We start from the raw sequence: 21,930 nt of genomic DNA, 5'->3' as shown, positions 1-21,930 counted from the left end.
TAACATTAGGGAAAGACAGAGAGAGAGAGAGAGAGAGAGAGATAAGAAAAAACACAAATGATGTGCGTGACATACTTTTACCCGTGTTTATTCTTTAAATCGGCATACATTATAAAATGATAAGAAGATTGATTATTTTAATGTGATGCAAGTAGAAAGAGTAGGAATCAGTCTGTGATTTCTATAAAATATGTTGTATTTGATTGCATTATATTTATTAATACAGTCCCTAGTATCCAAGCTGGTAATCTGACATATATTTACACAAGTTACTCACGCAAAAATGTCTGAAATGCACAGACCAGCCAAAGATAAATACAGCAGTGATGGCATGACAAGAAACTATGGATACTAGGTTATTGACTCATAGTTTGCATATATTTTATATTGCATATATTCCAAGCAGTATTCATTGTCCATAGTTTTGTGATTGATATAGCAGCCTATTTCACATTTAAATGAGTCTTGGTGACATCTGAGCTCAGTGCTCCAGCCTGGCAACTCTCTGTCCCTTTCACGCTCTTCGCTCTCTTCATTTGGTAGACCACCTTGGCTGCCGCATCTGAGAGACTCTGGAGGAGAAAAAAAAATTGATGTGATGATTCATGATATCCAAGCATTATTTCTTATTAATTTTATGTATAACTGTTTTTCAAAATCCTAACAAGTTTCTTTGTACATCCGAGTTTAAATTAGATTCTGAATCCCATATTTTCTGTTATATATAAAGTGTGGGAGATCTTTAACTCACCGCAGTGGAAGGTGTTCGGGATGCTGGTATGGTGTCAGTTTCTGTTGTGTTCTGTTTAGAGTAAAAGTGTGTCATGCTTTTAGCACAAGGACTTTATCATATAGTCACAATGATTCATCTATAATGCTAATATGGCTTGGGGCACTTTTGGAGCTGAGCAGATTTCAAAACATGCTGAATGTTAAACACAATGAGAGTGTGTCTATCCTGACTTGGTATGCTGAATTAAGTAAACAATGATAATGCTTGATAAATGCTCTGCTAAAGTGTATTTTTGATATAGTTTAAAAATTTTTATGCATAAAACGTATTCATGTAATAAAAATGCTTGATATGTATTCATATTTGAATAGCACAACCTACTGATTAGTTAAATATTCCATAATGTTTTAAAGGCTTAATTATATTAATGAGTATATACAATTTGGAATTTTTGGAATAATAACAATTTTTTTTTTTTTTACTCACTTTACACTCACCGAGGCTGCATTTATTTAATCAAAATACAGTAAAAGCAGTAATATTGTGAAATACTATTGTAACTTAAAACTACTGCTTAAGTGTAATTTATTTCTCTAATAATGGCAAAGCCAAATTTTCAGCAGCCATTAATCCAGTCTACAGTGTCACGTGATCCTTCAGAAATATATAGAGGTGACAGTAAAGACATTTATAATGTTTACTATGTATAATAATAATAATAATACAAGTATAATAAATTATTATACATGCATAATAATAATGACATGCATAATAATTACTATTTCAAATAAATGCAGATTTTTACTTTGTACTTTCCATTCATGAAAGAATCCTGAAAAATATATCACAGTCCACAAAAATATTAAGCAGCACAGCTATTTCCAACACTGATAATAATAAGAAATGTTATGAGCAGCAAATCAGCATATCAGAATGATTTCTGAAGGATTATGTGACAGTGAAGACTGGAGTAATGATGCTAGAAATTCATAACATTCAAAAATAAAATGAAATAATGTATTTATACTATTATTTGGAAGGTTAAGGGTGTATTCACACCTGGTTGCCAGTGGTGAGGTCTTCACAGATCATACTCATGGTGCTGATCCAGTTCCCATAGATACTCTCTTCTTTAGGGCTCGGCTTCTGTTGACTGTGAGATAAACATTAAGAGAGATATATTTTATGCATACACATATGATGTAGAAAAGAGCAGTCTGGAGAGGTTTGGCATACCTGATGTCTTTGAGAAGGTCCTGCTGAGCTCTGAGTTGTCTCTGTGCTTCCTGTATCCGGCCCTCCATAGTCAGCCTGGCACACAGCTGGGCACAGTGAACACCCAACACAGACATATTTAAACTGCCTGCCCACACCCAACTACACACACAGGACAAGACACAGAGATGGAGGAAGGAAGGTTGATATATATATATATGTTATTTTAAGTCAACAATTAAATTTTTGCAGATATTTTGCATGTCAAACAGCTGACTACAAATCACCAAGTAGTTTATGGCAAAACTATAAAGTGAGATGTGTCATGAGCTGTCGCTCTGGAGGGTGTTTGTTGTTATTGTGTAGTATTTTTAGTGGTTTGCCTGCTGGTGGTGACGCGTTTCTGTTGAGTGATGACTCTCGTCACTTTCTGCAAATCTCGAGTCTTGAAACTCAGCTGCAGCTGAAAAGGGATCCGGTCCCGTTGTTGGAAACCTAAAATAAATTAGGTTTTTTACACACATTTAAAAATTCTACATTTTGTGTTGCATATGAAAATGCTCATTTATTTTTATTTTTTGATTGCACTGTATATTTTGTGCTTACTTTCAACTTTTTCTGGTCTGACTGCAAACTGAAAGGTGATCTCAACAGCATCTGTTACGTTGCCAATCTCTCGTACTAACCTATGATTATCGTCCTCATAGGGGAAGTACCTGCATCAATCAGAGAAGACAGAGAAAAATAGACACAGACACTATGCAATGTGTGTAAAGTGTATATTTGTGTTTGCATGTATTTATATGTTTGTGAGAGTGAAGGTTAGTAATGGATACTTACATGCCAACTGGTGCCAGCAGAGTTGCTATAACGCTAGTTGCAAGGACATTGTCAGCTATAGCGCTCTGAATCTCTGTGGCAACTGTACCAATATTTACAATATTTATCTGAAAAGTGGATGAAAAAAAACAATTAGTTTTTAACATTTAAGATCTTGGCTTGTATGTAATATTGCAGTTCTCCTTTCAATGAGAAAGGCTACTTTCAAAACTTTGGGGTTGGTATAACATTTTTGTGTTTTTAAAAGAAGTCTCTTATGCTCACCAAAGCTGCATTTCTTTGAGCAATTATTGTGAAATATTGTTACAATTTAAAATAAATGTGTTCTATTTTTATATATTTAAAAAGTAATTTATTCCTGTGATGGCAAAGCTGAATTTTCAGCATCATTACTCAAGCCTTCAGTGTCACGTGATCCTTCAGAAATCATTCCAATATGCAGGTTTGCTCAAGAAATATTTCTTTCTATTATCAATGTTGAGAACAGTTGTGCTGCTTCATGATATTGTGGAAACTGTGATAGAAACAGGATCTATTTAAAATAAAAATAAAAAAGTATCAATAAAAAAACCCACACTGACCCCAAACGTTTGAACAGCGGTGCTTATTATTCAAACTAGGTAAACTTACCTAGTTTGAATAATGGCTCTCAACTTTGGCTCTCAACGAAGGCGGACGCATTTTTCTTTCCTCTCCTACCCTTACCCTCCCTGCTTTGCTCTCTCTCGTCTCGTCTCGTCTACTGTCTAATACCTGAGAGACTCTCTCTGCACTGCTCTCCAAACTGAAAAATCATGGATTTGATCAACTGGTCTCCCAACGCAATTGACCCCATTTTTGGGTTCGGGGAACCTGTCTGTCCTGCTGGGACGTTCGCTACTGGCTACACGATGGACGCATGGGAGAGATGGCAGGTCGTGTGTCTGGCGGCTCTTTCCGTGGAGGACATTGAAGACATCTACCTATTCGGAACCATGATAACGGGGTTTCTGATGATTGGATTAGGCTTTGCCCTGGGTTATCGGACAATTCAGGAGACGGGAACAGCTGTCCAAAGCCTCACAAGGCTGCCCGTCATGATTGAAGCAGTGGGCAGAGCGGTCAGCACTGAGACTGAGGCTATCAACCGCAATATGGATTCTATCACGGATAAGCTCACAGCTGTGCTGAGAAAAATTTATGGATTTGGAGACCAGAATGGACAAAGAGAGTAGCTGTGAAATTGGTATGCAGCTACTCGCCCTAAGACCAAACAATTCGCAATCTTATCTTCTTTCGGCTTCCCAAAACAACCCCCCGGAAGAGCGCTGCAGTGAGATGCTCTTGCATTCCTCTCCCATTGCACATACACCTGCTGATTGTCGACTCTGTCTGGGTCCCGATCAAGGCCATTTTCATGGCAATTGCTGTGTCGCTATCACAATCTGCGGACTGAGACAACTTGATTTGAATACCAGCGTGGCGAATCTCCAAGCTTACAAATACACGAACTCACATACATACATTCTTCCTCAATTCCCTGTCTTCCTGTCCTGTCCACCCCCCTGTCATATTGTATTGTATGTATGTTTGTATGGACAGGTTGATGGCTAATTTCGCTGGTACTTGTGACTAGTGACAATAAAGGGCTACTACTACTACTTGTGTTGCACACTACAGAGATGGACAACACTAAGGTGATTGATGTCTTGCAAAGGTATGCACCAGTTTCCTATTATCATTGTTTCAAAGCCAAAACTCCTTTTCACATTCAAAGACAGCTGAAGGGGAAATACTGAACAAAAAATCATCCTTCCTTGCATGTGTGGGTGTCACTTGTTGATAAGTATCAGTTTCTCTGAAATAGGCTCCAAGCAACATGTCTTAACTACATTAAAAAGAGATTAAGCTTCTACAGAGGGGTTTTACACACAAGGTTCAGGATGTGCTTGAAGTCTGCGATATAACAGATGTAGTGACAGACAGTTCCAGTGAGAAAAAAGTTCCAGTGAAAATGTGAGCATTTTTTAGAGTTTACAATGAGCTACAAGTGTGTGAGATGTAACCAAATTAGTGAAAGACAACACCCTTAGGAGAAATAGACTGTTGCTGCAATCCTCATGTACCTCTAGGTTTCTCTAAAATAATCAGTCTTTACCATCTTATTTGATACTAGCAACATGACCCACACTACTAAACAACAAGGTAGACTGCAGATGAGCAGCAGCAGTAACTCACTCTGCCTCCTGTGTGATCAGCCAACCTCCCAACCTCTGCCAAACGACATTCCTCTCCTTCTAAGGTCATCACGGACACGATCACACTATAAATAACCACAGAAACAGAAATCTGTGACTTGTGACCAAAATAACACTTGACATGACAATTTCATTAAGTACACTGGTCTACATTCATTGCTAAAACCACTGTTGGGCAAGCTACTCAAAAAAGTAATAAATTATTAGCTAGTAATTACATCTAATATCAGCCTCGACCACATAAATAATATGAAACTGCATAAATTATTCTTGAACCGACAAAGGTTTGGCGCATCATTAAATGAAAAATATGTCAAAGACGACCACGAAATCTTCAGCAGCTGGAAACCTATATCAGGCAAGAATGGGACCAGATTCCAACACCTAAACTCCAGAAACTCATAACCTCGATGCCCAGACGTCTTCAAGCTGTTTGAAAAAAAAAGGAAAAGCTACACTATGGTAAACATGCCCCTGTCCCAACTATTTTGAAACCTGTAGCAGGTATCAAATTTGGAATGAGCTCATTTTGTGCTTAAAATTGTAAAAATTTCTCAGTTTAAACATTTATGTTATCTATGTTCAATTGTGAATGAAATACTGGCTCATGTGATTGGAAATTCTTTTAGTTTTCATTTTATTCACATTTAAAAAACGTCCCAACGTTTCCAGAATTATAAATTGCTCTATACAGTATTTAATACAATTACATCAGAAGTAACTGTAATTAAATTACAGAAAAATCAAGAGTAATCTCTTACTTTAATTTTTGAGGGAAAAGTTATTAAATTACAGTGATTAATTACTTAGTAATACATCACACCCAACACTGGGAGAAAGTAACATAATATTCAGAAAGAGACTCGTGTTTTGCAGTCGCTCACCCCTTTTCAGCAGCATAATGGGCTAACTGGTTGTAAAAATAAGGTGAGGGGGCGGGCCAATGGGAAGACTCTTGATCTAATTGGCCTAGGCCTATGTTGGCCTGCCCATCTGTGCAAATTATAACCTGAAAACAAATATTAAAAATTACACAAATATATACACGTATATGTATAGCATCAGTAGCTAAAGCAAATATTTGTATAAATATGCAATATAATATATGATAAGTGTCCTCTTCTAGACTATGGCTTAACTCAGTGAGTAGTGGTTTTATCACTGCAGCACATATTTTTCATAACAAAACAGGTGTATTTGTCAGAACACATATTTATGGTACAGACTTTTGACCCTGTGAACTGAGATGCCATGGCAACAGAGATGAGGGCAGCAGGTCCCAGTGCTGTGGCTCCATGCTCTCTCAGTCTGAGAAGACAAAACCTTAATTAATCACACATTGAGACAGAGTACTGACATAATGACTTCACACTAAAATTTATTGCTTTTCTTTCTCTCTTTATTCAATGTATATATAAAAATGTATACATTTACATTTAGTATAGGCCTATCTACAGTGCCCTCCATAAGTATTGGAACAGTAAAGACAAAATTGCTCTGTTGGCTGTGGAGTCAAGACATTTGCAAATATGATTAAAAGATGAATATGAGACAAAACTACAGAATGTCACATTTTATTATTAGCCGTTTCAACACATACATGTTTTACCAAATAAAAAGAACAGCACTTTTAGAGTTCATCCCACTCATTGATGTGAGCATAAGTATTGGGACAGTTGAACATAAGTGAAAGAAGTGAAGTGACATTCAGCCAAGTATGGTGACCCATACTCGGAATTCGTGCTCTGCATTTAACCCATCCAACGTGCACACACACAGCAGTGAACACACACACACCGTGAACACACACCCGGAGCAGTGGGCAGCCATTTATGCTGCGGCGCCCGGGGAGCAGTTGGGGGTTCGGTGCCTTGCTCAAGGGCACCTCAGTCGTGGTATTGAGGGTGGAGAGAGCGCTGGACATTCACTCCCCCCACCTACAATTCCTGCCGGCCGGAGACTCGAACCCGCAACCTTTGGATCACGAGTCCAACTCTCTAACCATTAGGCCACGACTTCCCCTCAAGGCAGATATAAGGCAGATATAAAAGATTAAAAGCTATTATTTAGATGGAGATCCCTTGCACACAATCACAGCAGTGAGTCTGTGACCCATAGACATCACCAGACTCTTGGTCTCATCCTTTGAAATACTTTTCCCAGCCTTTAATGCAGCCAATTCCACTTGATGCTTGTTTTGGGGAGTTTCTGCCTTTACTCTCCTCTTCAGCTGGTGAAATTCATGTTCAATCGGATTTAAATCTGGAGATTGACTTGGGCAATCTAAGACTTTCCATTTCTTTGCCCTTATAAATTCCTTGACTGAACTGACAGGGTGTTTGGGTCATTGTCCTGATGCAATATGAAGCACTTCCCAATGAATCTGGTGGCATTTTCTTGAATATTGGTAGGCAAGATGGTTTTGTACACTTCCAAATTCATTCTGCTACTGCCATTATACATTAAGTCATCAGTAAAGTTGAGAGGGCCTGTTCCAGAGGCAGCCATGCATGCCCATGCCACGACACCACCTCCACCATGCTTTACAGATGAGGCTGTATGCTTGGGATCATAGCAGTTCCCTTTTTTCTCCACATTTTTGCTTTCCCATCACTTAGATAAAGGTTCATCTGTGTCTCATCGGTCCATAAACACAGTTCCAAAACTCTTCTGCCTCACCTTTGTGCTTTTTTGCAAACTCTTATCTTGCCTTTCTATTTTTGGTGCTGGTCAGAGGTTTGCATCTTGCAGTGTAGCATCTGTAATTCTGTGTCAAAGCCTCCTGAGGACAGTAGATTGTCAGAGTATCACCCCAGCTTTCTGGAAGTTGTTGGTGATTTACAGACACGTCTTTTAGGGTTCATTTTCACAGCTTTTATGATTTATCTATCATCAACTACTGTTATTTTCTCAGCCGATCAGGTCGTTGTTGGTTGCTGGTGGTTTCCAAACTCTTGATTTCTCCATGCCCTTTGTTTATGCTAGAGCTCTAACTGACTTCCTCTTTTCTTTTAGCATCCAAATTGCTTGCTTTTCTCTCAAAGTCAGCTCCCTCGTCTTTATCCTGGTTTGAGTGTGTCATCATCGAATGCAAGATTCAGAATACAGAAGTAATGGATATAACTGATACGACACATTCCCTGCTTTTAATATCTGAAGAATTAATGCAACAGGACACAGCTGATCACTTAGAAAGACCTGTGAGGCAACTGTCCCAATACTTATGCTCACATCAGATAGGGGGATGAAACTCTAAAGTGCTGAACTTCTTAGCTGGTAAAACATCTATGTGTTGAATCACCCAATAATAAAATGTGACATTTGTCTTCACTGTTCCAATACTTTTGGAGGGCACTGTATATCATAGGTTCTTGACATGGATGCATTATTTCTGGATTCTTTTATAGCACTGGTATATGGTTTTCTATAGAAACAGGCACTTCTTAATAGAAATGTTTTTCCTGTGATTGGTTCTACACAGTTGAAAATAACAATTATGTAAAGCATTAAAGCTGTTTACAGCCTATGATATCTACAGTATATTTATGCTGCCTTCGAATGAACCTGAATAGCCTCCCTAGACTTGTGGGTTTTGAGCTCACTGTCTTTTTGAGCCTAACCTTGGTTTATTTCTAACATATTCAACAGGATATAGTGGTTTCATCTTTCAAAAAAAATTCTGACAGTTTATCAACTGACAGAAGCACAAAACACAAAATCAAACAGCCTAGCAGAAAGCAGCTCAGTGCCAAATCTACAAAATACTGCCGGCTCACACACACGTATGCAAACACAGAAAAAATACAGACAAGATGACGTGACTTTTGACAGATATACATACAATAAAAGCTTGAGAATGTGCCACTCACTCTTTGATTTTCTGGGTGAGAGGTTGGATAGTCTCTGCAATGCAGTGAGGGGTGCTGTAGTTCTCACCCTCCTTCTTCAGATAGTCATAGTCCACCAGTGCCCAGTCTCTCAGAGTGAGAGGAATCTTTGTGCCATCACCATATACTGTCACCTAAAAACCACAAAAACAACTGTTCATGCTTTTCTGAACTTTAATCTATTCACGTGACAGTAAAATAAAGCACTATGAGAGCTATGCTGCTATTCTTTACCTCTGTATCTAGTTCTCTGAAACGGCTTTTCAATTGCTAAACTTAGTAGTTTCACATGCTTCTTAGTTCCTTCACAGTGAAATTTGGTTTCCACAAACCAGAAGCCACATGCTTTTCAAAACCAAAACAAGCTCATGCTGAGTCGTCACAGCTTGACATGTCAGTAAGTTTTATAGGTCTGTTGAATTTTGGCTTCACAAGTATGTAGTTCTACCTCATTTATGTGATTTTTACACAGTATGATTTACAGGGAACATTCAGCCTGGTTCCGTGTCGCCAAAATCTACCAGCATAAACTCTAGACCACAGAGCTGCTTATTCTGACAAAAAATAACCCACAAGAGACCATCTGACTGGCATGTAAAATGACCAACCACAGTTTTTAGTGTTGTTTAGCCACTAACCTATCCAAAATATATTATACCGGGTGTATTCAAACTTTTTAAAGCTACCCTACATATAATATAAAAGCAGCTCTATATTTTCATATTTAAAGACATTTACAACAAGTAAGAAAAAGCATGTCAATAATAAAGACAACAATATTTTATTTAAATAAATAAATTGCACAATTGCTTTTTTCTACCTAACATTGGAATAATATAGTGCAGTATAAATATAAATTCTAATGTGAATGTATAGTACTGTTCACAATAAATATATTTCCAGTAAAATTACATCTAACAATTCCATTATATATAATAATATATACATAATATTTTTCACATAATATATAAAATAAAAAAATATTTTTTTTAATAATAATTTCCCCCAGATTCCAGTTTAAACATTTCTGTATTACACCACAATAATTGCATGGCATTGCAAAAACATCAAATAATAGTGCGGCAGTTTTTGCAAACAAGTGTACAGAAAAAATAGAGGAAAATGTTTATAGTCTTTGTGATCAGAACTGGTAATAATAAATGGTTTGTGCACATCATGTTCAAAAAAGCCTAAAAATTACTTGATGCCGTAACTGTATCTCCTCTCGTTCTGCTTTTCTGGCTCACTCCTTTTTCCCCATAAGTCTCTTTACCTCATTGTTAAACGTCACCAGTGCCACTCTTCGGTGAGGTGAGGTTTTCTGCAGGGAGGACAACACCAACTGAAGAGCTTCTTGGACTCCCTAAATCCAAAAAAAAAAGGGAGTAATTTCACATGTATTGTGCCTGTTTATTCAAGCAAAATTTATTTTTATTGAAAGTCAAAAGTCACCTCTCACCTGCAGTCGTGAAACATATGTGGGTGATCGCGTGCTCTTGCCGGGAGAGATCTGAGAGGAAAATATATTTAATGTGAACATTATGTGAGGGGGTTAAAAACATCATAACAGCTCTGGATGTTTGTAATGAAAGTGATCAGCACCTCAGATGTCATGCTCATACTTCCGGAAATGTCCACGCACAGGACAATAAGCATGTTGTCTAGATTCTCATAATCTGTGTCCTCATCATCGTCCAAGTAAAGTATATCCCTGCCAGGAGGATTACGCAAAGGAAACCGGCCGCCCTTCAGTGTAGTCTGGGAGCAAACATTCTCCTTGCTGCAAAACTCACAGCTCCATATCTAGAAAAAAGGGACAGGAAACACTTTGAACAAAAATAAAGATTTCCGTTCTAAATATATGCTGTTTTTAACATTGATAATAAAAACTAATTATTATTAAGCACTAAATCAGCATAGAAGAATGATTTCTGAAGGATCATGTTAAACTCAAAACTGAGGTAACTGCTGTTGAACATTCAGCTTTGCATCACAGGAAAAAGTTTCAAATAAACAGTGGTTTTGCACCTGTTGGTATAACTTACTATTGTTTTCTGGTGTGTCTCTGGGCTGCTTGCTGAGGACATGACGGCATTGCATTTCCCACAACGCACTGGTTTCTGGCTGCTCTGTATAGCAGATGCTAAGGAGATAGTAAGTGAGCTGAACAGATATAACATTTAGGTTTTGTTTATGCTGTTAGCATAGTTTATGCTGTCAAAAAGATTGTTTAGCAGTTTAGCACACCTTTACCAATGTCCACGAGGCTTCCCACTTTTAGCGACACCACATTTACATTAGCTTTAAGTCGAGTCTCTCCATTATTGTCCAGACCTGAGAAAGAGGGTGAACTCATTGAACCTGTTTATCATATTTTATCACATCATAGTATTTTTAGTGCACCGCTTCAGTTAAAGCATTACTAATATTTTCTGTGCTTTTTCGTGTTACAAAGGGAGTGTGAATGACTTCTCACCTCTCGGTGGTAATGGTGGTGGGACTGCACAGAGAGTTTCTCTCCTTTGTATGCTACGGGGCGGTACAGGAGGTGGAGCCATCGATGGAGCTGTAAAATAAATAAAAAATAAAATGAAGTAAATAAATGATAAAAATAACATTTTCTTACATGTAACACTTTTATTCAGCAAGGATGCATTAAATTAATCAAAAGTGACAGTAAAGCCATTAACAATTTTACCAAAGATTTCCGTCCTAAATAAATGCTGTTTTTAACTAATTATTATTAAGCACTAAATCAGCATAAAAGAATGATTTCTGAAGGATCATGTTGCACTCAAAACTGAGGTAACTACATTCTGCTTTGCATCACAGGAAAAATTTTCAAATTACACTAAAATAGAAAACAGTTTATTTAATATAATAATATAATTAAATAATATTTCACAATATTCCTATTTTTATTATATTAAAATATATAAATATCAAATAAATGCAACCTTGGTGAGCATAAGAGACTTCCATTTATAAAGATTCAGATTTATACAGAAGTTGGACAAAGTAACGTAAACACCAATGAAATAAGCAATAATTTCTTTATGAATGCATTTTACCATCATTTGCCTTTAACACAGCTTCCAGCCTTCTTAAGACTAAATTTATGCAACTCTGTAATAGTCTCCATTAGAATGTCATCGCTCAAGTTCAAGTTCAAGTTCATTTATCAAGCACATTTAAAAACAGCCACAAGGCTGAACAAAGTGATGTACATTAAAATCAAACCATAAACACATAAAACAGAGATAATACAACATATAAATTAAAAACCAAAAGGAATGACAAATAGACATTCTTAAAACAAAGTAATAATCCAGACCATAATACCGTGTAACAAGAAAGGGATATTAGTAGGCCAGATCAAACAAGTGTGTTTTTAAAAGTGACTTGAAAACGGATAGGGAAGATACCACCCTAATCTCAGGCGGCAGATTGTTCCAGAACCGAGGCCCGACCACAGAGAAAGCTCGATCCCCTCTACGTTTAAGTTTGGACAGAGGGACTAAAAGGAGATTCTGATCACTGGATCTTAGACTTCTAGTGGGAGTATAAAAATGCAACAGCTCTGAGAGATAGCTAGGGGCTTGGTTATGTAAAGATTTGTACACCAATAAGAGAATTTTAAGATCGATTCTAAATTGAATAGGCAGCCAGTGGAAGACCCTCAGTATAGGGGTGATGTCATCATATTTGAAACTATTTTGAATAAATTTAGCAGCAGCGTTTTGATCTGTCAAAACATGTGTCAGTTGTTTTACAGATGTTGGAGGAGGGAATCGGCTTCCCATTCTTCTCTTTAAAACTGTCCACAGCGATTTGATAATATTCAAATCAGTTGATTTGTCTGGTCAGAGCTTATGTTTTATCTTCCAGGTTTGACATCATGACACCATCTTTTTTATATTTTAGCATTGGTGTCTGTGATTTAAGTTTTAGCAGTTGAAGCTCTTTCATGATTTTTGGCTTTGTGAAGTTCTCTGTGGTCAGTTTTTGTGGAAACAGGGTTAAAATGAAGTTTGCTGTCTTTTGCTGCAGTAGTTCTTTGTTGTTTGGACACAATCCTTCTTAGTGTCTGACAGTCCTTGTTGTTCACTTTCAGTTTTCGCCAGCTACTTTATTTCACTGATGAAGTCTTGCCATGCTTTGCATATCCAATCGTAATCAAAAAGACTGCTGTTCTTAAAACACAGAACAATTGGGTTTTTAAGGTAACAGGCGCTCCTGCTAAAGGGACTTTCATGATTTGTCGTTCGTGGAAGTCTATCAAGTCACCCATTTCACAAACCACTAGTTTTAACTTGTACCACACTAATATACCAACCAGAGAGTACAAACAATGAAAAGATAAGTGAAAATAAATCTCAACGTTTGGTATTTCACTGCAGCCTACACAAATTATACAAACTTTTACTGTATAATAATGGGCATTTACGACATTTTGTCTAAACTCTGTATGTAAATTAAACATCATTCGCACCTATGACGTTTCTCTGTCATCAACTTTTCACACCCACAAAAAGGATGTGATCTTATTATTTCCAACCAGCATTTTCTTTTGAAGAGAACAGGCATGTCTTTTGAACCAAAAGAATTGTTCCACTCAACATTTAAAGTCAACCGAATGAAGCTTCAATCAAACAAATGAGTCAATTCTGCTGTTCTTTATCAGAACTAGTAACAAAACAATTGCCACAAAAACAACATTAAAGAAATAACAGTTTCTCACATGTACAGAGAGAATACAAGCCACTTCACTTATTTGGAACAATGTTCATAAAGCAACGGTAAGATGAAAAACAGTGTCATTTACTCACCTGGTTTCTGAATGAAGGTAATACAGTTGTCGTAAGGATGATCGGAGACAGACTGAGCTCTGGACAGACCACAGGGAAGAGTGGAGGCAGAACCTACAAAACATGAGCAGGCATGAGGGATAGATAGTTACACACTGACTATTTGTGCCAAACAATATAAAAATACCCCAAAACACAACATGGGGCAAGTTGTCACGATGGGAACCTGCCTACTTAATGTTATTTAAGTGAAATTGTAACAGTAAAATGATTATGAAGTACAAAACAATTGACAAAACCGCTAAATATATATATATATTAAAAAAACGGTCCAATCTGACAATGCACTGACATTAAATCTGACACAGCTAGGGAAACCAGGCATATGTAACTGGACCATTGTCTCAAAACGTTGTGGCTGAGCTTTCCCTTAATATATATTATTCTTCATTCAGTAATTCTGTCTCTTTACATGTCTCATCAGTATTATCCGTGTTGTATTATTAAATGTCAATAACCAACAGTTCTCCATTCTCATTAATACATTTACAGTGTACAACTGACCTTGATTTGAGACTTTGGCTTCATCTTCTGTTAAGCTCTCAGACCTCCAGTTGCACACAACATGACTGCAAGCAAACTCCATCTCTGTGGGTGATAAGAAAAAGAGAGTCTTGGTATAAACAGTCAAGTTCTGTTCTTTACAGTCAAATTAAAATAGAAACCTGTAACGCCCAGGCACTTTAAAGGTGACATAGAATGAAAAACTGTCTTTACCCTGGCATATTTAAATAATAACAGTTCTGTACATGGAAATGACATACAGTGAGCCTCAAACACCATAGTTTCCTCCTTCATATGAAAATCTCGTGATTAAAAAAGACCACTGAAAAACAGGCGAATCAGAACATAACACCGAACATAATCTCGCTGCAGCCTGCGGTGGACATCCAACCCCGCCCACATCCAAGCGTGACGTCACAAGCCACGCCTGTGTCCAAATACGTCACATACCTATTATTTTGCACCAGGAAAAAGCATTGACAAGAAGATAAGCCTAATTGTTTGCAAACCGAAGCAAAATAAGTTTGCTGTGTTGGTAAGTTAAAAAAAAACATCTTTTGTCTTTAGGAATACTTAAAACGTTGACAACTTGAATGTTTGTGTGCATATGTAAACAACAGTTCAGCATGCTTATGTGTTTTGAACTGTACACAGGCACGTTATTACTTAGATATCACTAACATATATATATATATATATATATATATATATATATATATATATATATGTATATGTATATATATATGTATGCGTGTTTGTTTGTTTGTGTGGGTGCGTGTTTGTGTGTGCGTGTGTGTGTGTGTTATCCAGCAAGAAGTGAAATGATGTGGTTCCTCAACCAAGATACTGTGGAAGGGTACCGTGATCAGTGTCATTAAAATATCATGTGTGTGGAGAGAGATGAATACATATGTGAGAGGGATAGAGTGTGCATATGAGTAGGTAAGAGTGTTATTTAGCTATTATAAAAAAAGGGTTATTAAAAAAATTGCACATTCAGTTAGAGTTCATTTTATGTCACAAAAAAACAGTGCACTATATATTTATTAGTGCACTGATTCTTACAACATATAATGAATGTTGAGTTAATGTGCAATTTTTTTTATAACACTCATCTCACCCACTCACAGATATGTACTTACCACCCTACACACACACACAAACACTCACTCACATACAGATGATATTTTAATGATATACACTGATCACAGTACCCTTGCACAGTAACTTGGTTGAGCAACCATCATTTCACTATGAATTGCAGGATAACTCTGTGTTTGTGACAAATTATATTTGTATCATTCTATATGAATGGAAAGATCACAATGATTGTCAATCTTTGTCATGTTTTACAGCATTCTACACATTTTTGTTCCTAGCCTGATGCAGAGCAGTTCTGCCGGGATGAGGTGTTCCTGCTGCAGTTTCACCAGTAAAGAAAGGTCTGGAGGAATGGTGGGAGCATTTTTCTAGATACTGTAGTGATTGATTTTTGTGGTTTAAAATCATAAATATTCTTGTATGCAAAATGATGAGGTAAATATTATTTAGTATGACAAATATTTAGTGGACCAACACACATGTATTCTGTATTTTTAACAGGAGTGCCAAGAGGACATAAAGTGGAAGTTTTTAAGAGACATTGGCCCAGTGTTGTGCTGGATACAGAGTCACCGTGAGTTATTCTGTGGGGAGGTGAAAGGGCCTGCTTTACTCCAGATGGATGGTAAAAATCAACAAAATGCCATCAAAGACTACCTGGGGTCGAATCAGATGAAGCAAGAGATGTCTTTTTATTCATCTCTCAGGACCTGCAGTGGGACATTCACATTCACACTCTCCAAGAGCTGTACTTATCCAGAGTGAGCAAAAGGGCCGGCTAAATCACTCTGGACCCCTCACATCCAGCACACTCCCTCTTTGAACTGTTACCGTCTGGTCGACGTTACAGAGCTCTGTGCACCAGAACGACCAGACACAGGAACGGTTTCTTCCCTTAGGCCATATCTACCTCACAAACAGTTAAATGTTCTCCCCACTGTGCAATAAAACATGTGCAATACCAAATTATCCATACTTATATTTATATATTATACATATGTTTTTGATTTAATATATCATACATCTATCCACATTCCCTTGCATAATTTGTATATAGCACATCTGTACAATACAATATTCTGATTGTTTGAGTATCTGCAGGAGCTGGACACATTCATATCAAATTGTGTTGCTGAACAAGGCTTGAAAGTCCATGCCATGTTTCTGTGAATAATCTAACAAGGCAAGGAATCTCTCTGTGTAGTTTATGTATGTATGTGTACTGCATTTCAAGAACTGTTTATCTGATCATTCAGTTGTTCATTTATGATAGTTGAAACATATCTCTTATAGAACATATATTTTGTAAAAAAATGTATTTAGTTATTTTTGTAAAATAATAAATATAAAAATACCTAATGAATCAAGGGATGTCTGTTTATTCATCTTTAAATATGTGGAGGACCTGGACACACTTCATATGAAGTTTTGTTGATGAACAAGGCCTGAATGTCAATGTCATGTTACTTGTTATAATCTATCAAAGCAAGCAATCTCTGTTCAGCAAATGTATGTGTCTCCTACTGCATACTGTATGGAGAACTGTCAATCCTTTCATTCAAATGTTAACACTTGATGATAAGTGGAACAACACGTCTTTAGAAAATTAAATGACAATTATAAATTATAACAATGTGTTGTGACTTTTACAATAACAAAATCTAATTATCCCTTTTAAATTTTATAAATCTAAAAGGTGTCTTAGTTTAAAATCGATAGTAATAAATGAGAATTTATCTCATTACAATAAGGTAAGGTGTAGAGGTTTTTTATTACAATTAGCCTAATTTAATCAACCTTAATCATTTAATCAAATTTAAGTGTTTTACAGGCTCTTGTGATGAGAAAGCAGCTCTGTACATTAGACATATTAAATATATTACATTTAAGTTGTGCCATTTTAGCCTAGACATCCTTTAAATAAATAAGAAAACGTGTATTAGTAAAACGAAAGGCAACATTATTTTATTTAGATCCCAGAAACTGCTGTAAATTGCTTGGACAAAACGTTACTTCCGGGTTTCGCGGGGAATAACCATAGACTGTAAAAAAAAAAATGGACGTAGTGTCCGTGACGTCACTCGTAGGTTTCTGAAGAGCGTTTTTGAAGCCTAAAGTGGGCGGAGCCGACCGCCGCCATCTTGGCAACGCGTCACCGCGCGTCACTCCCGGATGATCCAAAATGGGCAATGAGGCGGGACGTGGGCGGAACTGAGGTGCCTGGTTGTCTGTATATAGTATGCTTTATTAATTATGTTCTCACTGAGTTTCGTCTTTTAAAAACAGTTTTAATCGGTTTTAATTTTTTAAGCCACAGAGTTTGTATTATAGCCTAACAGTTTTCTATTGGAGGAAAACGCTTAACCAGTAACGTTAATTACAGGCCTAACGTTACAGCCAATCACAGTCTGTCGGATTCTGGAGTGTAGTTAAGTTTTAAATAAAATTATAAAGAATAAATAAATTAATAAATAAAATTACATTACAATATCACTCACCGGAAAAAATGGAGTCTAGACTTGGACGGTCTGTTAGTACAATTAACCGCACAACAAGCCATTTTATTAGATAATTTTAAGAAATAACAACGAAAAAAGCCATAGACTGTATAAAACAAAAGCAGAAACACGGCAGAGATGCCAAGTTCAGCGGCTGAGGTAACGTGACGGCTAACAGACAGCAGATAGAGACAGCAACGTCAATCAACCTGTCACTCAAGTGGCCACGCCCTTAATTATGCAGAAGTTTAAGGCTTAATATAATTTAAATGGATGAGTTATAAAAAAAATTCACCCCCCTCACAGTTGTCACGAAGGGCAAAATTAGCTATATAGACCAAAATAAATTTTTGTACCAGGCTGTAAACATGTTTTTTTCTACTGTAAAGTTGGGCATTTTAACATGGAGAGTCAATGTGACGTAACGTTTTGACGTGGGCGTGACTGTATTGGTATGGGCGTGGCTTGTGACGTCACACTTGGATGTGGGCGGGGTTGGATGTCCACCGCAGGATGCAGCGAGCCCTATTTGGACTGTGACGCAACAGTCGGGATCACTACGCCCCCAACATTTGCATAAACCCGCCCTTGTTCTAAGCCGGCCGAACCATCAGAAGCTCTGCAGGTATTGTAAATAAACAAGCGCGGACAACAGCGAAAATAACAAAATAAATTTTATGTTCTAGGCCGTGCAGGGGGTGTGAAGTGCAGGGATGGGTTGGTGTCTGTATTCAGAAAGGCACAGAAAGCAAATAACGCGAGCCACTAAAGGGACATGTTAGCTCCTTGCTAGCGGTAGCCTGTTACAGTACATAAGATTTCACTCAGTAAGGAGAGATGAGGATGATGGCGAATGACTTACAGATCCTGAGCACCACTGACAAGCATCTGATCTTGTGAAATGTGTGGTAAGTACTGTTGCTCCATAATGTAAACATAGTTTGTGTGATCGCGTCTCTTGAAAGTGAAACTATAACGCGATCGATGGATCGTTCAAAAGCAGTTTCAATGCCTCGCATATTAATAACGGCTCCCTGATGCCCGCGTTTTATATACAGTATAATTACCCGACGATATAACTGCGAGAGAAACTATTTAAATATATATTTTCCTCCCTGTGCTTCCTTCTTGCTGATGAGCCGTACTGTGAAACAGCCAATCAGAGCAGAGCTCAACATTGAGCAGCACTGTGAAACAGCCAATCAGAGCAGAGCTCATTATTATTCATGACCCTGCCAAATAAGCCAATAACAGACCGTTTCATTCTAGGGAGAAATCCTAGGGTTGTAAATGGACATGTAAAATCGTTTCTGGAGATTTTTTGCCCTTACCTAAGCCACATACCTTCTGTGTAGATATCAGAGAACAATTTAAAATACTGTATCAATGCATTCTATGGCACCTTTAAAATAACAACTTCAGCACGTATCTCTTAACTATGGAAGCCCGTTTCCACCAATGAATAAAAAATAAAACAAGGTAATTGCGACTTTTTATCTCACAATTCGGACTTTTTTTCTCGCAATTCTGAGATATGAACTCGCAATTCTGAGATATAAACTCACAATTCTGAGATATAAACTCGCAATTCTGACTTTTTTTCACAGAATTCTGAGATATAAACTCGCAATTCTGACTTTTTTTCTGAGAATTCTGACTTCTTTTCTCACAATTCTCACTTTTTTTCTCAGAATTCTGAGATATAAACTCGCAATTCTGACTTTTTTTCTCGCAATTCTGACTTTTCTCACAATTGTGACTTTTTTCTCAGAATTCTGAGATATAAACTCGCAATTCTGACTTTTTTTCTCAATTCTGACTTTTTTTCTCAGACTTTTGATATAAACTCGCAATTCTGACTTTTTTCTCACAATTCTGACTTTTTTCTCACAATTCTGACTTTTTTTCTCAGAATTCTGACACTTTTTCTCAGAATTCTGAGTTTATATCTCTCAACTCTGACTTTCTCGCACCATAGCAAACCACTCTCCGTGTAAGGCTTTGAAGTGCTTTGTTCAGTTTGCTATAGATGAACTATTGAACTAGATTAATGTTGCGTCCGAATATGATTTTTGAACAAACATAAAAATGACTCATTATTCTTTATTTCTGTGTTTTGCGCTCGTGTTGGAGAGTACCATTACCGCCGGGCTTTCAGACACAACCTGCTTCATTTCTTGATGAAGGTCGTGTGACCGAAACGTTGTGTTAATTAATAAATATTACTTTTTTGCAAGTTACGATAGTGTGCGGGAATTGCTTGTCCATTGTCATTAAAGTGAAATAACTGAACATAAATGAAAAATGCAAATTTTAGAAGAAAAATTCAGATGGCATTTAAGCTTTTGCATCTGAACTCTTCATATATAATTGACTAAATAATAATAAAAAAATTATTTCAAATTAATGAATCCTTAATTTATTTATAATTTTCATTGGGGATGTCTTGCTTGGTCGATATCTTACAACATTAAATACAGGAGATAAGATAATTCTATAGCAAGAACATAGAGATGAAAGCGCTCGTGTGAGAGTGAAGGAAATCCACCTGCGTGCATTCATATATATCCACTCTCGTGTTACAATAATGCGCTCTTTATTTGACAGCTGTTATTAAAATAACGCGATAGAAGCTGCCTCAAACTCAGAACTATAAAGAAATGAAGCAGGTTGTGTCTGAAAGCCCAGCGGTAATGGTACTCTCCAACACGAGTGCAAAACATAGAAATAAAGAATAATGAGTCATTTTTATGTTTGTTCAAAAATCATATTCGGACGCAACATTAATCTAGTTCAAGAATTGCGAGAAAAAAAAGTCAGAATTGCGAGAAAAAAAAAGTCAGAATTGCGAGATAAAAAGTCAGAATTGCGAGAAAAAAAGTCAGAATTGCGAGAAAAAAAAGTCAGAATTGCGAGAAAAAAAGTCAGAATTGCGAGAAAAAAAGTCAGAATTGCGAGATAAAAAGTCAGAATTGCGAGAAAAAAAGTCAGAATTGCGAGATAAAAAGTCAGAATTGCGAGAAAAAAAGTCAGAATTGCGAGATAAAAAGTCAGAATTGTGAGAAAAAAGTCAGAATTGTGAGAAAAAAACTCAGAATTCTGAGAAAAGTCGTCAGAATCGCGAGTTAAAAAGTCAGAATTGCGAGATAAAAAGTCAGAATTGTGAGAAAAAAAGTCAGAATTGTGAGAAAAAAAGTCCGAATTGTGAGAAAAAAAGTCAGAATTGTGAGAAAAAAAGTCAGAATTGTGAGTTTATATCTCAGAATTGCGAGATAAAAAGTCGCAATTACCTTGTTTTATTTTTTATTCATTGGCGGAAACGGGCTTCCATAGAAAACACTTTCCTGGTTGAGTTGTGTAAACTGAAAACGGCAGATAATGCTTTGTTTTTCTAAGTTTGTAGTTTGTAGTTTTTTAAACTTTAATTTCCTGCTAAAATGGTTTACTTCTACTTTGATCTCAGTTGCTGGAAGCAGTTACACATGCTGTAAACACTTTGGCACAGTGTGATTTCCTTCTAAAATGATCATAATCCAGAAAATGATGTGATTAATCAATAAAACAATGCTAGTATGTTCCTCAGCCACCATCAATCACTGGAGTTCTATCTTTTCTTCTCTGTTATTTCCTTTTCTTTTATATTAAAGTTTGCAAAAACCAAGAGCCAACACACCCCGGTGTCATAATTTATATAAGATGAGGGGTTGACTTTACTGATACAAGATACATGGTAATATACAGTATAATAGAAATAGCCTATTAATCACGAGGGCATCGTCTCTGATGAACTCTACAACGTTTGAAATGTACTTACCTGGTGATGGTAGTTCAAAATAAAGCGTCTGGCATTCAGCAAGCATACAAAGCCAGCAACATTAAGGTCCTGCTCTTCACACACCTACTGTGTGTTTGACTGTGTGTGCCTGAAGACACAGGAAGTCAGGAAACTGTGGGTGCAGGACTAGAAAAAGGTATAGAATAAGAGCGAGAGAGAAACGAAACAAGATGTCCAACTTGATTGTGTCTCTCAGTAGATTTAAATGCACT

At 36.9% G+C, this 21,930-nt stretch overlaps 1 protein-coding gene and 1 long non-coding RNA gene across 6 annotated transcripts; one reads left to right on the top strand and one right to left on the bottom strand.

Annotated features, from left to right (window-relative positions):
* Nucleotides 1-59: 59 nt before the first annotated feature.
* LOC306861779 (circularly permutated Ras protein 1-like) lies at nucleotides 60-21,814 on the bottom strand. 5 transcript variants are annotated; one of them, XM_079404253.1, is made up of 20 exons: nucleotides 21,698-21,814; nucleotides 14,285-14,368; nucleotides 13,742-13,834; nucleotides 11,389-11,478; nucleotides 11,160-11,246; nucleotides 10,958-11,055; nucleotides 10,515-10,715; nucleotides 10,372-10,422; nucleotides 10,186-10,275; nucleotides 8,895-9,046; nucleotides 6,252-6,333; nucleotides 5,910-6,034; nucleotides 5,006-5,090; nucleotides 2,789-2,895; nucleotides 2,555-2,664; nucleotides 2,332-2,443; nucleotides 1,970-2,110; nucleotides 1,793-1,886; nucleotides 752-802; nucleotides 60-572 (listed from the first exon to the last, which is right to left on the bottom strand). In XM_079404253.1, exons 1-20 carry the CDS (start codon nucleotides 21,741-21,743, stop codon nucleotides 444-446), a joined length of 2,028 nt encoding a protein of 675 aa, XP_079260379.1. In that variant the 5' UTR covers nucleotides 21,744-21,814; the 3' UTR covers nucleotides 60-443. The 5 variants fall into 5 exon arrangements, with proteins under 5 accessions (XP_079260379.1, XP_079260381.1, XP_079260380.1 ...); XM_079404255.1 differs by lacking the exon at nucleotides 21,698-21,814 and adding an exon at nucleotides 14,545-14,678; XM_079404254.1 differs by lacking the exon at nucleotides 21,698-21,814 and adding an exon at nucleotides 14,498-14,668.
* On the top strand, nucleotides 14,711-17,010 carry LOC306862587. The gene is made up of 3 exons (XR_013783586.1): nucleotides 14,711-14,819; nucleotides 15,640-15,739; nucleotides 15,887-17,010. It is a non-coding gene; the product is annotated as an uncharacterized lncRNA (long non-coding RNA).
* Nucleotides 21,815-21,930: the final 116 nt, after the last annotated feature.

This window comes from Barbus barbus (assembly GCF_936440315.1).
Source record: "Barbus barbus genome assembly, chromosome: 1".
NCBI classification, from domain to species: Eukaryota; Metazoa; Chordata; class Actinopteri; order Cypriniformes; family Cyprinidae; genus Barbus; species Barbus barbus.
Note: the sequence above shows the minus strand (reverse complement) of the source record. Positions and strands in the feature narration are given on the sequence as shown.

Excerpts from the sequence above, each read along its gene's own strand:
- LOC306861779 (XM_079404253.1), bottom strand. The coding sequence starts at position 21,743 with ATGCTTGCTGAATGCCAGACGCTTTATTTTGAACTACCATCACCAG. Across the intron at positions 10,716-10,957 it reads AGACACACCAGAAAACAATA|ATATGGAGCTGTGAGTTTTG; the intron begins GTAAGTTATACC and ends CCTTTTTTCTAG. Across the intron at positions 2,665-2,788 it reads CTGCTGGCACCAGTTGGCAT|GTACTTCCCCTATGAGGACG; the intron begins GTAAGTATCCAT and ends TGATTGATGCAG.